Below are 16,169 nucleotides of genomic sequence, written 5' to 3' on the forward strand. Positions count from 1 at the left end.
GGGTACGATCTTCTCGAATCTAAACACAAAATGTTATTTATTTAAAACAAATTTTGATATATCGGGTAAAATAAAACGCGAAATCGTAGTAAAGAATGTGAAAACAAATTACATTGTTGTTATGCATGGCGAACCATAATGAATAGGAAAGTATAAAATGATATGTGCAATAGCATAATATAAAATAAATAAAAGGTCAAATCTACAACATACAAAATAACAACGATACTAGCAAATAAAATTAAGGCATTCCTTTAAACCAATAAAAATAAAATGAATAGAATTATAAAAATGAAAAAAGATATATGTGTGTATATACATAAAATTAAGGAAATATGAAAATATATGTATGTATATATTTTAGAATTATCATATGAAAAATATATAAGTAATCATATACATATGTAGCTATCATAAAATATGAAAAATATATGTATATAGGTATATATGTAGGAATCATAAAATAATAAGAATATACAAAATCTATATTTTAAAAGTATAAAGAGTAGGTAAGTATATGTAAGTATATTTATGAAAATGAAATATATATATATATATATATATATATCTATAAACGTGAATGTATGTAGGTATGTATAAGTATTATAAGATATAAAATGTGTAAATTATAAAATAAAGTAAGATAAATATATATATATATATATATATTTTATGTAAAAGTTCACATATTTTAATATGTAAAAGTATATGTATAAGCATGTATATACATTTGTGAAAATAAAATGCGTATATAGATGTATATGGAGATGTATACAAATTATAAAAATATGAAAATAAGTACATGTTTATATAAAATGTTTACATATAGATATATTTTACAAAATGTATGTGTATATATATATCATGAAATTATGCATGTCTAAATGTGTATATAAATCATAAAGTATGAGTATGTAGATATATATGTATATAGATTATCAAATACAAAACATAGAAGTATATATATATATATATATATATATATATATATAAAAATGTATGAATAGATAAACAAAAATAATACGACATATAATAGTGAAATACAGTAATAATAATATTAAAATGATCAATTTTATGAAGAATAATCAAGGTACTAAACAGAGGACTAAATCGAAACTAAATAGAACATTAGGGCCGAAATCGGTGATAACAAACACTGTAATGGACCAAATCGTGATGCGTTCGAAAGTAAAAGGGCCAAAAGGAAATTAATCCTGGCCTCCAGAGCGCACCGCTTTGATGAGGACCAAATCAAAATGAGAGAAAAATAATAGGGTCAAAATTGCAAATAAAAAATAAACTGCATTAGAAAAATAGAAAAATCAGAAGGACCAAAACGGTGAATATCCCCAAAAGTAAAAAAATGCGCGAATCCTCCCCCGGGTCGAGTCACCGCACGGGTCAAAGGGGGAGGCTAAACGGCGTCGTTTAATGGGTCTTTAAAATCCCTTAAAAAAAACCCTAATCCCATTTTAACAGTCTCAAAATAAAAAAGAAAAAGAAAAGAAAGCCACCATCCCCTTTTAGCCCTCCGAACTCCGGTGCCGACCTCGACGGCGATTTGCCGTGCGGTCACCGCGGCCAAAGGCCTACGCGGTGTGAGGAAACCCCCTTTTGCCCGTGTTCTAATATGAACCCGAATATATGGGTTTTTCGATCCTTAAAATCGAAGAGGAGAGACTCAACCCACCCTTTTTCCGATTTAGGTCCGGCGATGGCGCAGGTAAGTCCTCGTCCTTCCCTTTTTATTATTTATTTCTTATGTAAAAGATAAAATAAAAATAAAATGAAATAAACAGAAACGCAAATCTAAAAAAGAAAAAAAACCTTCAAAAGTTTGTTTTGTTTTTTTTATTTCTTAATAATCGTAAAAGCAAAGGAAGAACTTCTTCTTCCTTACAGCAGATTCGGTTTTAACCGAAAGAAAAGAATAACAAAATAAAAGAAAAGAAAAAAAAGAAAATCCCCCCTTTACAAATCTCTGCTTGGCTTTTATATAGCCCCCTAAGAGAAAAATAAAGAAAAATTGTTTATATTATTTTCTTATATTTTCTGTCTCTGTTTCCTTTTCGTGTTTGCAGGTATTGATGGAGACGTACGGCGTGAGCAGGTGGCGGTGGCAGAGGAGTTGATGAGCGGCAGAGGGTAGGTGCGGCGCTAGGGTTAGGTGCAATAGAGGCTAGGGTTTTCTGAAAATGTTTTAGTTTTGGGCTTGTTGGGCCTTTAGTTTTTTTCTTTTGGGGCTGTAATTTTATTGTTTTGGGTTAGGTCTGTTTTAGGGTATTGGGTTTGGTTTAAGGTTTGGGTAGTTGGGTGTTTGGGCTCCAGGCAAATTTGGGCTTGTACAGTTTATATGTTCGTTACATTTTCTTAAACGAAAAGAAAGGAGAAAGAATATACTTACCTGCGAGGAAAAAACCCTGTTTGTTGCCGAATCGGAGTTGGAGAGGGGCCGGAGGTTGCGGTGGCTTGGGGGAGTTTGGGTTAAGGAAAACCCTAGCAGAGCAACCCCCCATTTTCCTTTTATTTTGTTTTAAAGCACAAAAATGAATTTTTTTAAATTTTTTTTAAAGGAAAAAGAAATTTTTTATTTTTATAGTTAAAGCAAAACGGTGCCGTTTGGAAGGGGATAGGATCTGCGCGTCGACCCGATCCGGTCCCAGGATCCGCGTGTTTCTTAATTAATGGGCTAGTTGTACTTTTAGCCCTTCTACCACTTTGTAATCAAGTTTTTTTTATTTTTCAAATCTGCGCAAAAATTTTGCTTTGATTTCATTTAAATCCTGCGCAAAATGCTGCGTTTTTAAGGGCAGGAATATTTTTCTTCTTGGTCCCTTTTATTATTTGCGCATTCGCTTTGATCCCGTTTCTGTTTTATTTATTTGTAGATTTTCCCCAAATTTCTGATTAAAGTTTATATTAGTCCTTTTGTCATTTTTCTCTATTGTTGTATTATTTGTTATTATTATTATTATAATTATTATAATTATATTATATATTATATATTATTATACCTACATATATACACGCATAGGTATGTTAATATATATATATGTATTTATTTTAAACGTTTTAAATACATATACATATTCTATACATATTTTATTATTATTTTGCTTTCATAGTTTTTTTACATATATATATACATTTATATTTTATAATATTTATACGTTTTCATATGTTATAATTTATATATGTTTATACATTTTTTATAATATACATACATACACTATTCAAAATTATTATAAATATATTTTTCATATTTTCTTATATATACATATATATACATATTTTCATAATTTATTAATATCTTTTACTTATGTTTTTTATTTATGTATTTTTATTTATTTTATTTATTTATTTAGATATCTATACATGTTTTATATTTTATTTTCATAACTTTTATATACATGTTTTAATATATACATATACTGATTTTTAAAATTTACTTATATATCATATTTTATTTTGTGAATACATATACATATAATTTAAATTAAAGTAATGGTTTCATGTTATGCATTTTGTCATACTTTTAAAGAAAAATATATTTTGGTTTTTTCAAAGCATTAAAATCATCATATTTTATAAATTTTCAAAATATTTGGCATTCATGATTCTCGAGAAAGATCGTGTCCTAACTTACTGGATTGCGATTATTTCTCGATGAATTTAGAAAACCAAGTATTTATTTTGCAATAAACTCACACAAATTTCAAATAAAAGCTTATTCTCAGGAATCCAAAAATGTCGGGTCTTAACTTACTGGTCATGACATTTTGTTATCTCGAAATAAGAATTTCTAAAACAAAATGTCATATTTCGGTATTTGGAAGTTATTATCATTTTATAACTTTAAGTGATTAAATCACAAACTTATTCATAATTTAATAACTTTGAATATAATTTACTTTAAATTAAAATATTCAATCTTTACACATGTTATTTAAAGTAAATATATATGAATTAATGTAAAGTCAACCTTCGAGTGCTCGGGAATATTCCACATGCATTCCGGGCGAATTTCTCCTTATTTATGAGTAGATATTATCAAATTTTATAATAAGATTATTCTTTAATAACATAATTATAGTTTATTTTCTTAATCATAAGATAATAGATCAATACCTTAAGTTTGGTACTAATTTTTATATTACAATGAATGTTTTCCCAAAATATATTATTTCCAACAACAAGTAATTGTATTGACTAATTCATTTAATAATTAAAAATTTAAACGAATTTGGTACTGATCTTAAATTAATTTGTGAGTAGGTAGATCAAACATTTTAAAATTCAAAATTAAAGCTAATAAATATTTAAAATTTTCTTTTATTGATCCAACGCAGATCATAAAACATGTAAATTAATTATTTTAAACACGTCATTTAAAAATAAAATAATTGAGTATATCAAAGTTTTATTCTAAATGAGTAAACTATTAAAATAGTTATTTTATTTATCTCAGATTACATTTTAATCATTTATATTTGAAATGTTGTAACATCTTAATTACTAAGCCGTTAATTATCATTAATAGTGTAACCGTAGATTGACGTGGCACATTAAATCATTATTTCAAACAATACTTTTAGATTAAATTATACAATTGGTCTCTTTTTTTTGTTTTGAGCAATTTAATTTTTTATTTTATGTTCTTTTAAATTTTTTATTTATTTTCCATTCTTTTCTGCTTCTTCCTTTATTTTCCTCCTTCTCCATCTCTTTTAATATAGTATTTTTTTATATTTTCCGTTTATTAAAATTAGTCTCTATGCCTTTATTTTTATCAATTTAATTTTTTATTTTCCTTTTCTTAGTTTTAACTTAATCGGTAACTTTGTAACAAAAACAAATGACAGTGTATTCAACTTTAATTTAATAAAAGAATTTTAATGGTGCAATATTTTGAAACTTTTTAATTTAAAAATAAAACTGAATTTTATAAAATAAAAGAAAAAATAAGAGTCTAAATATATAAAGAGATAGAAGAAATTGAAACATATTTTAACCAAAAATAATTCTTCCTTTCTTCCCATCGAACCGAAATAATAATTTACCTATTCTACTATAAAACCCCACTGAGATACTATCACAAGCAGTTTACTGGTAATTTAATGAGAATTTTTTAAAAAATTGAGTCTCTAATTATTTTTTAAATTTTGGTGAGATTAATGAGAATTTTTAAGATTTTAATAGAATTAAATTAAATTTTTTAAAAAATATGATGTAAATATTAAAAATTTGAAGAGATTTAATTAAAATTTTTAAAAACTTCAGGGAGAAATCAAAATTTCTCAAAATTACCTACATAAGGATCCGCCTCTAATCACGAGTTAATTCAATATCAACTTAGTTAGTAAAATGTCAAAAGAAAACTTTAATTTCTAAAATAAAAAGTTGAAATCATAAGGATATTTTAGTCTTTTATAAATTTTAATTAAAACTTTAGAAACACATTTATTTCTAAACTAATTATACCTTATTTTAAGCATAATATTTTTAATCACTATAACACTCCATACCCAACTCGATCACTAGTCAAGGTACCAAGATGTTACATCCGTTGTCGGAGCAACTATAATAATTTCATATCAATTTAACATTCTTACTCAAGATATCAAACTCAATGTATAATTAAAATATGATTTATATACTTATCCGAGATTTATACAAGCTTGCACAAGTTTCCTAGGTGATCTAAAGTTGTTTATGGACTAAATTGTAAAGTTTCGAACTAATTGAGTGCTCGTCGCGACTTCTAAGATACCACGTCTCGACGTCACTCTCCGACTAAGCTTGTGGCTACTTCAAGAGTACCACGTTGCAACGTCGCTCACTGAATAGGCTCGTCGTGACTTCATGAACCCGACGTCGCGACGTGAGTTCTATCACCTTGAATCTTATGCATTTTGATTCACAACTCCTAAATCAATGCTCATGTGGTACCTATCACCCAATTCAACCGATATTCCATTCATTTATGCCAATTTCCAACATTGAGCATCACTTAATTCAACTTAATACAAAATTGAACATAACCAAGTTTACAAAATTATCAAGGAAGATCAAAACTATCATATGCTTCCCTTAGAATTCTTCCATAGACATGCTTAGAATATCCTATGTACATGCCATGAGCTAAAACCAAACATCAAAATCATACTCTCTTCCAAACTTCATTTTGTGATGAGATGAGTCAGAATTGACCTTCGCTCTAGAGATTCAAATCAAATCTTTACCTACGCATTAGAAGAATAGCGCGTTAAGTCCGTGAAAGCTTAATAAGTACATCAAAATTTAAAATTTTCATTTAAAACTTATTCATTACTAAAGGATGCAACTTATGAGGCATTACCATCATACTTGAACTTATTAAAATAATAACTATAATAAGGTATCGAAATAACGATCATAAGTCACTTACCATTTTCATTATTAAATTTACTTACCTTGAAAATCTATTGCCCAATTGTAGACTCAATAAAACATATAGGATATGCAAAAAAAAATCGATAATTCGCACCAGAGTGCCACTGTTATTCGTACGAGCATGCTATTGTCATTTACACCAGAGTGCCACTATCACTTGCACCGTAATGTCACTATCATTTGTGCACATAAAAAATTTCCTAACGGCATGTCATTTATATCCTACTAGTTCTCATTTTACCTACATGGGCATTTAAATATATAATTTCACTACATTTTCTCAACAAATAAAAATAATTCAAACTTTACTCAGTTTACAATTTAGTCATTATCTATATAGATTCAACAATCATCAAATTCAACTTGACATTTATTTCATCAACAGTTAACACTTCACTTAAATGTTTTATCTTATTATCTATTTTACCTATCTAACCTTTTACACTCTTACAATTTAGTCCTTTTCTCCAAATTCACTACACATAACTATTCAATTTATTATAAAAGTACATCTTCACTTTCAAATAAATTCCATAATACATATCATCATTTTCATATTCAAATAAATCCCATGAATATTACTACACCATTTAGTCAAATTTTCATTTAGGGTTTAAATAGATAAAGTAAAATTCTTGAGCTACTTACTATGAAATGCTTGGAATGGCCCTTTTTTCTTCCTTCACTCTTTTGTTGCTTCTTTACCTTTATCACCAACTTGATGTTCACTTTTCTTCTTTCTCTTTATCAACATAGCACACATACACAATATTTAATATCAAAATAATAATCACATACTATTTCCATGCATTTTTATGAACTACGCATGAAATCCTTAAGAAAACTTCATCATCCTTACCTTAACATTTCTCAAATCCCTAACTTCACAAAAAAAAAAAAAAAACTTGTCATGGAGTTATTCTTTTAATTTCACTAAAAATTTATGGAAGAAATTTGAAGTTTTGAGCTTGAGGGGGTGAAAATCATAGAAAGGGACTAAAATGAAAGAAAACAAAAATTAATTAGAGAAGAAGATGAGAGAGACGTGGGAGAGAGATGGTGAAAATGTTAACGAAAAAATTGTCTACATCTTTCTACGTAGAAAAAAAAAACCTATTTTCTTTTTGTATTTTAAATCATTAATAATATTTAATTAAGAAAAATATCCAATCGTATCAAACAAGTGGTTTCCATTTACTCTTAATCTCATCCACAACTTCAAATACTTTCTTGGTTAAATTGCTCTTCAAGTCCTTTCATCTTTTTCCCATCCATCTAATCCAATCCAATCTTTTCTTATTTTTAATTTTCACACTTTTACCCAACACTTCTCACACCTTTACAATTTAGTCAATACCTCAAATTAATTTCTCTAAATTCAAAGGCCCTTTTAATTTCCTAAGATATCCAATTGTCTTATCCACTAATATTAATAATTATAATTTGTTTACAATCCAAAATGACAATGTTATCATTTCAAGGGATGTTAGGATGCTACTATCACTAAACTAACTCCTTATCTTTTTTAATTACAATTAAAAATTACCTGTATATTTCTTCTTCTTTTTTATATAGTGCCTACATTTACCAATAACCCCTCTCAACCCTTATGTCAGAGGAAAAGTTAACTTGCTTGAACCCTCTTGATGTTACAATAGCAACGATGTCAACTGAATTAAGGCTCAATCAACATAAACACCACTAATTTTAAAACTATAAATGAACTTATTTGTCCAAATAAGTATATACAAAATGTAGGATTAAAAAAGTTGTGATCTTTCTTAAAGAAAATTAAAAAAAAAAAAAAACTAGATTATATAGTTCACGGGTTTGACTCCACTTAATTGTTTTTTCATCCATTAATATTCATTGCATGTTTAATCACTACTCACAGTTTGATTTTCACATTTAATAAACGGGTTATATATATGGTACCTACACATTTGAATGGTGATGATCATTGTATTAGATATTAATGGATGAAAACGTAATGGAGTGGATCTTAACCTATAATTCATCTACGAATATCGCAAACTGTCGAGGTTATATCAGCAAAGTCCTTCCATTACTAATATCGCTATTTAACTATTAAATAAGATGTCAAAGCTTATGTGGTAGTTTAAAATAATAAAAAGTTTAAAGAAAAATGAATATTGTAAAAATATTAGTTTTGAGGTTTTGAAACTTTTACAAAAGCTTTATCATTTACTATCTCTCTTTTTCATTGTACTTTATTTTCATTTTAACTTCTAAAAGTTACACAGTAATATTTTACTTTTCTTTAGAACTTTCATTCTAAATTATTTCATGTAAGATTTGATGTGTTACTTAACGATTAAATTAATATTTTAATAATTAAAGGCGTTATTGATATAATATTAATAGTTTAGGATGTAATTAAAACATTTTAAAGTTTGAAAATTAATATAAATTAAAATTAAGGTCATAGTTTAAGGATATCTAATACAATTAACAATTATTTATTCTATATAAAAAAGATAAAAATGAAAAAGCCGCCAGACAAAGGGCAGAACATTTTCCATTCAACTACGTAATTACCTTTAAAAAGGAAAAAAAAACCTAGGTAATGCATATTTCCTTTCCAAGTAGATGACGGTGTAGCGTGTGGTTTAAAGGTAATAGGTATAATGATTTTTTGATTTTCTAATTTTTATGACAAGTTTTAATCTTTTATTTAATTTTTTTATCTTTTAACCATTGAATTTTTATTTTTCGAGAAATATTTGTCAACTTTGTTGACATATAAATTATCATATGGATAATACGTCAAAATTTAATTATTTATTTAAATTTTAAAAATAATAAAATTATTTTTATAATTTTTACTTTTAAATGATTTTAATGATTTTAATTTTTAAAATATTTTTATATTTTTTGAATTTTTAAAATTTAATTGAATACTAACGTATCATCCACATGGTAGTCCATTCCTACAAAGTTAAAAATTTAATTTCTACATTTACTTTGGAGTGATTTGATAAAAATATAAATTTAAAAGTAAAAATAGAAAAATTTAAGCTAAAATAATTTTTTTTTTTGGAAAATTGGAGTCACAAACAATTTATTACTTAATAGTAGAAAATGTAACCCAAAGGCAGCGAACTTGTCATCGTTGCAAACCGCGAAACGCAACTCTCAATCCATTAATCAACCAAGGGCGATCCAGATCATGACTACTTCAGAGGAGAATATGGATTTCATTCCTGCCCTCCTCGCTCCTTACAAGATGCCCAATTTTAGTCTCTCTCACAGGTCTGTCTGGTTTCAACATACACTACAACGGTGGTTAAGATTTTTACTGTTTCATCCTGTTCAAAAGTTTTAAAGCAACACTGTTTGTTGTTAATGCTATAGGATAGTTTTGGCACCCATGTCCAGACTGAGATCCTACAACTTCCTTGCTCAACCTCATGCCATCTTGTATTACTCCCAAAGAACAACGCAGGGTGGTTTCTTGATAGGAGAAGCATCCGGTGTTTCAGAAACTGCTCAAGGGTACGTACTATTTCATTTAATTAAATCCTCCTATGCCTATGGCTGTGTAGAATTTAATCATATAAAATTGAACCTTCAAATTTTTGAAGCTACCAAAACACCTCTGGCATCTGGACCCAACAACAAGTGGAGGCATGGAAACCAATTGTGGATGCTGTTCATAAGAAAGGGGGCATATTCTTTTGTCAACTATGGCATGCTGGTAGAGCTTCTGATAATTGTGAGTAATCCTTTGCTTTTTTTGTTCTTCATCTCTAAGGAGCACAATCATTTGTTAAATGGTTTTCTGATAATATTCGTGTACAGGTTTCCAACCTGATGGTCAGCCTCCAATCTCATGTACGGACAAACCGATACAAGCTAAGACTCACATTGATGGCGTAACGGAGGCATTCCTCACCGCTTGACTTTAGATTTACACCTTTCTTTTTTAGGCTAGAATCTGCTGTTAGTCCCTGATTTTAAATACGTTTTCAATTTAAAACTTATCGTTCAATCATTAAAACCATTAGTATTTCTGGTAAAATTTATCAATACTTGGAAATTTTTTTGGTTAATGATCACATACTAAATTACAGAATCAAAAGCAATATTCCTAAGACCCTGTAGGCTGTAACAGCATGTAAACAATATCTTTGCTTGATTCATCAGGAAACAAAGCTAATGATTTTATATTACAGGTTTTGACGGAGTTGAGATTCATGGAGCTAATGGATATCTGATTGATCAGTTCTTGAAGGACCAAGTGAATGATAGAACAGTTGAGTATGGAGGGAGCTTAGAAAATCGTTGCCGCTTCCCTCTACAAGTAGTTGAAGCAGTCGCCGATGAGATTGGAGCCGACAGAGTTGGGATCAGACTATCTCCATTTGCAGATTACAACGACTGTGCCGACTCAAACCCAGAAGCACTTGGCCTTTACATGGCCCAATCCTTGAACAAATACGGGATTTTGTACTGCCATATGATAGAGCCAAGGATGATCACCCAATTCGAGAGTCAAAAAACAAAGAACAGCTTGTTGCCGATGAGAAAGGCTTTCAAAGGAACGTTTATAGTAGCCGGCGGATACAATAGAGAAGAGGGAAATGAAGTGGTTGCTAAGGGTGGAGCGGATCTGGTTGCATTTGGACGCTTGTTTCTGGCAAACCCTGATTTGCCAAGGAGATTTGAGCTCAATGCTGTGCTTAACAAGTATGATAGAAATACCTTTTACACTCAGAATCCTGTTGTTGGTTATACGGACTATCCGTTTCTCGATCCAACCCCATAACTAAATTTCATTCTTTATACCCTACATATTGTATTTCAAACAACTCTATCTCCATGCATTGCTTTAGGGTCTTGTTTCACATGCTTAATTCACTTATTATTACTATAATTATTTTTTAGAGTTGTGTGGTCCAAATTTCTATTAAATAAAACAAGAGATTGTTTTCAAGTCAAGTTAAACAAAAATATATTTTCTTTCTATAAGATTTAGTATTTATTAGTATAATATATTTAGCATTTATTAGCATAATTTATTTGACCTGCGAATTTATCCTATAAATAGGCTCTTTTACAACCTTAGAAAATACACCCATTAAAGATTATAACTTATAACACTTTTGGAGAATTTTGTGTTTACGTTTTGAGAGTTATTTGTTTTCAGGTTTCGAGGTTTAGTTTTTATCTCCATCTTTTGTACTCTTCGTTTTTTTATCATTATAGTAAAATTATCTTTACCCGTGGTTTTTTATCCTTTTTGGAGGGGTTTTTCCACGTTAAATTTGTATGTTCAATTTATCAATATCTTTCGCTATTTTTTACTTATTCATTGCTTAATCGGGTCAATCCCCAATAAGTGGTATTAGAGCTAGTTCAGTTTTCGTAGATCAGCCCATTTAGAGATGACAGCAACAAAGTTTGACATTGAGAAGTTCGATAGTGTCATAAATTTCAATATGTGACAAGTTCGGATGATAATAATTCTAATTCAGACCGGCCTGAAAAAGGTCGTTACAGAGAAAAAAAACTTGAGAATCTAGATCAGACAGAATAGGAAGAGCTTGATGAAAAGGCCCTGTCTGCAATCCAGTTGTGCCTCACGAATAGGGTATTGTAGGAGGTATTGATGAAGAAAACTTCATCCGCCTTGTGGAAAATGTTAGAAACTCTTTACGTGACCAAGTCTCTAAGTAATCGTTTAGTGTTGAAACAACATATATTTATGTTTCGCATGAACAAAGGAGAGCTTCTTAGATATCACATTAGTCAATTTAATACTTTTTTGAATAATTTAAAGAATGTTGAGGTTAAGCTTGACGATGAAGATCAGACAATGTTATTATTGTGCTATTTACCCTCTTCATACAAGTCTTTTAAGGAGACCCTAATTTCTGGTAGAGACAAACTCTCGTTTGAGGATGTAGAGGGTCATTTGTTGAGTTAAGACAAACTCGATAATGAGTTTGGTTCAGATAGCAAGGTAGATAAGCAAGCTTCTATTTTGGTAGCATCAAAAAAGTGAGACAAAAGGTGTCGCTGTTGTAAGAAGTTAGGTCACGTCAACGCAAATTGTTATAAACTACGAAATAAAAGGGCTGTTAAGAGTAACAAGGAAGATGTAGCTGGTGTTAAATTGGCTGACGAAAGCGGTGATGATTTCTTGTTAGTGCCAACGACTGATAGTATCGAGCTTACGTCCGAGTGGATCCTAGCTTCAAGATGTTCTTTCCACATGTCCCAACGGAGAATGGTTCTCTACATATAGTTCGATTGAAGGTGGAGTTGTGCACATGGGAAAGATTCATACAGTAAGGTAATTGGTATTGGTAGTATTAAAATTAGGATGCACGATAAAATAATTATGGCATTCTCAGATGGCAGGTATGTACTTTATTTTCGAAAGAATCTAATCTTCTTGAGTATTTTAGACTCGAAAGGTTGCAGAATCAACATTGAGTTGAGCGACATTAAAGTGTCTCATGGGGCTCTCGTTTTGTTAAAAGGTAAAAGGACTGACAGTCTTTATATTTTAGAAGGTTCTACAGTGATCAGTGAAATCAGACGTCCCTCGTCCGTTACGAAGTCGAAGTCAACTCGTTTGGAGCGGAGGCAACTTGGTCATAGGAGGGAAAAATGTATGACCAGTTCGTTGGAGAGAGATTCTCTTTTGGATACAGATTTTGAAAAGTTAGAGCATTGTGTTCATGAAAATCAAACCCGAGTTAGTTTTGATTTGGCAGTGCACAAGTCGAAGGCTAGAACTTTTCCAGGTTCTAAGCACAGATTTGATTGGTTGATTCTCTGCATAGTTCAAGATAGTCCTGTGGCGGGCTTTTGCAAAGATGGCGTTGTGAGAATTCGTGTCAATGTATAAATTGAAAATAAACTTCATTCTTTTTAAGCAAGTATTCAATACTGATTCTTCCATCATATATTCTCAATCCTCAATTTTCAATTTATTTCTAATTTTCTCAAATTGTATACTTTGTTTTACATCTCAAATATACAATTATTTACAATATACAAAACTTGTTTATTAAATTGGTTTGCTTTGTACCATATTATATTGTGAGTTTAAAGTTTACAATTATTTTTCTCCTTCTATTTGTTGACTCCAATATTTTGAGTTTAAAGCAAATAATAGAATGTTGATACGGAAAAAGATTAAAACTTTGGCTTGTATAATGTAATATATCTTACATCAATAATTAATATTAATTTACACTTTACAGAAAAAATTAATGAATAAACGAATATGTTAGTGTTTTCACAACATGAGTTAGTGTTTTAATTAGCTCTTCTCCTCGATGCTTCCGGGTTATGTGGATATGTTGCCTTCGTATGCCCTGAGGTCCTACAGTAAGTGCATAACCCTGGTGTGTCTCCCCACTCCCAAATATTCATATTTCTTTATATCCAAGTTGAGTTCTGCCGACCTTTTAGCTTGCGCCACAAGTTCTTATCTGGTACCAATTCGAAAGGAGCGTGTTAGGTAGGCGACCACATACTTTCATCCAGGACAGGTGGGAATTCAGATTTCCAAACATTGTACACGCATACAAGTTTACACAACATAGGTCATGCAATCTATATGTTCTAAGGTGCATGTCGCAAATACATGTGCGTATGGATAACGAAGTACTTGAAATCTACCACAGTCGCAGGTCATTTGTCTCAGGCCTATGCGGTACGCTCTAATTATAAATCCATGGTTAGGTTTATGGGTCTGCTTAATCCGAAATATTAGATTTGGTCGCGAGTGTCACACTGAAGTCATTGAGTTTGTGATTTTTACATTTCCCCCAATGTCTTTCAGCACCAACTAGCACCAAATGTGATCGCCCTTTAAATGTCTTGCGTATGTCTCGGCCCATTTTGGAAACAAGGTTGCTAATCAGAAAAACATTTTCTTAACCACTGAGGTTACTAGCAAATGACACGTCCCTTTTAGTACAAAAAATGCATTCCCTTAGGTTTGACGTCATGTGCTCGTATCCTAGTCCTCCATAATACGAATGTATACACTACTCCTTCATATCCCATCGATGTACGTCGCACCATCTCAGTTTATAGCCCGTAATCTCTTCAACATTTCATGGAATCGATGTTGGATGAGCTCATACCTTGTCGATAACAATCAATATTATATTCAATAAATGTGACCCAAATGTATATGTTAAACTGTTATCCAAAAAAATACTATGCACAACGTACCCATGTTGATGACATGTCGCCACTCCGCTTCCTTGTGGTATTAGCCCATGTAGTTAAACCATATATGACACAAATAATACTTATGGTATGCACGATCCCATTAGCTTAAACATCGGTCGAATGCAGCCTGTATTTCGGTGCCCCTGTCAAAAATAATGCACACATTAGGTTGCGATACAACATGCATTCTCAAGTTAGTTAGGAAGAAATCTCAGTGACCGCTAGATTCTTCTGGAGTTATTACAAAAGCTATTGGCGAGATTCTTTGGTTACCATCTTGTGCAACAATTAACAATAACTTATGCTCGTATCTTTTGTAGAGACATGTGTCATCGATTTGGATAAGTCGCTTACGGTACTAGAATGTAGTTATGCATTGCTTGAAAGTACAAAAAAATATTGTGGAAAACTCTTTTTCCAAGGACCAAGCGATCGTCATAATACGCTGGCCCCGTTTGCAACTTGGTTACAGAACTTGGTACATATCACTCTAGTACCTAACACCATTGCCACAATTCATTGTAGGATTTCTCTCACCCGTTGTGAATCTTCTCCAAAGCCTTCTGGTTTGTCAATTATGTCTTGTGGTAGAACACGGTGTAATCAAACTTGCTACGAATGTGTACGATCAAAACAAAGACTGGAATCCTAGGACTCAATTTGACCATGGGTAATATAAAGTTAGATATCATATCCAAATCCAATTTTGGATGATCGATCTACATTACTGAAAAATAATAAATTGGGTGATACATAATTGAATGTCGAGAAAGAAAGGTCAAAAATTTGAGTCAATGTTGTTAACCATGATACATACCAACTACAACACATTTATGTGGCGCGATAAACTTTCTGATCGTCCAGAATGTCAACTTCTTCCTAACAAATGCCATGATTTTCCATGAACATCTTGTTCCACGCATTGCACACTTCGTCTCATATTTCTCGGCTTAGGAGCATGTAATTGTGAAGTTGAAGCCAAGTTGTATGCTATACTACTTGACTCTCCAGCTACAAAAGAATCTTGGTAACATCCTCAAAACCCCTTTGGTCGTAAATAATATGAGATAAAATCTTAGCAAAATAAGGTATAAGATCAAAGAAAATGAAAGTTGCAATGTGATAGCCCGAAATAGGGCCTAATCGGAATAATGGTTTCGTAACCACAAATCCGAAGTGAAATAGTTTAATTTTATAAATTTTTATTAGTTACTGATTGATTGAAATATTGTGTGAAAATATGGATAGAAAATTTTAATGCTTTAGTGCTTAATTGAATTTTTAGGACTAAATTGAGAAAAATGCAAAGTGTGTCTAATTAGTGATTAAATGACTTAATTGAATTATTGCATGAAATTGGAAGTGTTTATGTCGCAATTAGACCATGAATTAGTGTTATGGACACAAAAGGGTATTTCTAGAAAAATATCTAAGTAATGGGTCAAGGGCATTTTGTCCAAATTGAATAAAGACAAAATAAAGATGAAAACAAGTGTTCATCTTCTTAAAATCAGACG

General features: G+C 30.6%; 1 protein-coding gene and 1 long non-coding RNA gene across 2 annotated transcripts; one reads left to right on the forward strand and one right to left on the reverse strand.

Annotated features, from left to right (window-relative positions):
* Positions 1-5,634: 5,634 nt before the first annotated feature.
* LOC128039572 (uncharacterized) lies at positions 5,635-7,503 on the reverse strand. Its single transcript, XR_008194047.1, has 2 exons — positions 7,081-7,503; positions 5,635-6,242 (listed from the first exon to the last, which is right to left on the reverse strand). It is a non-coding gene; the product is annotated as an uncharacterized LOC128039572 (long non-coding RNA).
* A 2,033-nt stretch (positions 7,504-9,536) lies between these two features.
* Positions 9,537-11,339, forward strand: LOC105783522 (12-oxophytodienoate reductase 1). The gene is made up of 5 exons (XM_012609027.2): positions 9,537-9,705; positions 9,808-9,948; positions 10,038-10,168; positions 10,255-10,287; positions 10,629-11,339. Exons 1-5 carry the CDS (start codon positions 9,623-9,625, stop codon positions 11,219-11,221), a joined length of 981 nt encoding a protein of 326 aa, XP_012464481.1. The 5' UTR covers positions 9,537-9,622; the 3' UTR covers positions 11,222-11,339.
* The last annotated feature ends 4,830 nt before the right edge of the window (positions 11,340-16,169 follow it).

The sequence above is a fragment of the Gossypium raimondii genome, chromosome 1 (assembly GCF_025698545.1).
Source record: "Gossypium raimondii isolate GPD5lz chromosome 1, ASM2569854v1, whole genome shotgun sequence".
Classification (NCBI taxonomy): Eukaryota; Viridiplantae; Streptophyta; class Magnoliopsida; order Malvales; family Malvaceae; genus Gossypium; species Gossypium raimondii.

Bases quoted from the DNA above. Each gene is read 5' to 3' on its own strand.
- LOC105783522 (XM_012609027.2), top strand. From the start codon at position 9,623: ATGACTACTTCAGAGGAGAATATGGATTTCATTCCTGCCCTCCTCGCT. The intron at 9,706-9,807 runs GTCTGTCTGGTT...TTAATGCTATAG, and splicing joins AATTTTAGTCTCTCTCACAG to GATAGTTTTGGCACCCATGT. The intron at 10,169-10,254 runs GTGAGTAATCCT...ATTCGTGTACAG, and splicing joins TGGTAGAGCTTCTGATAATT to GTTTCCAACCTGATGGTCAG.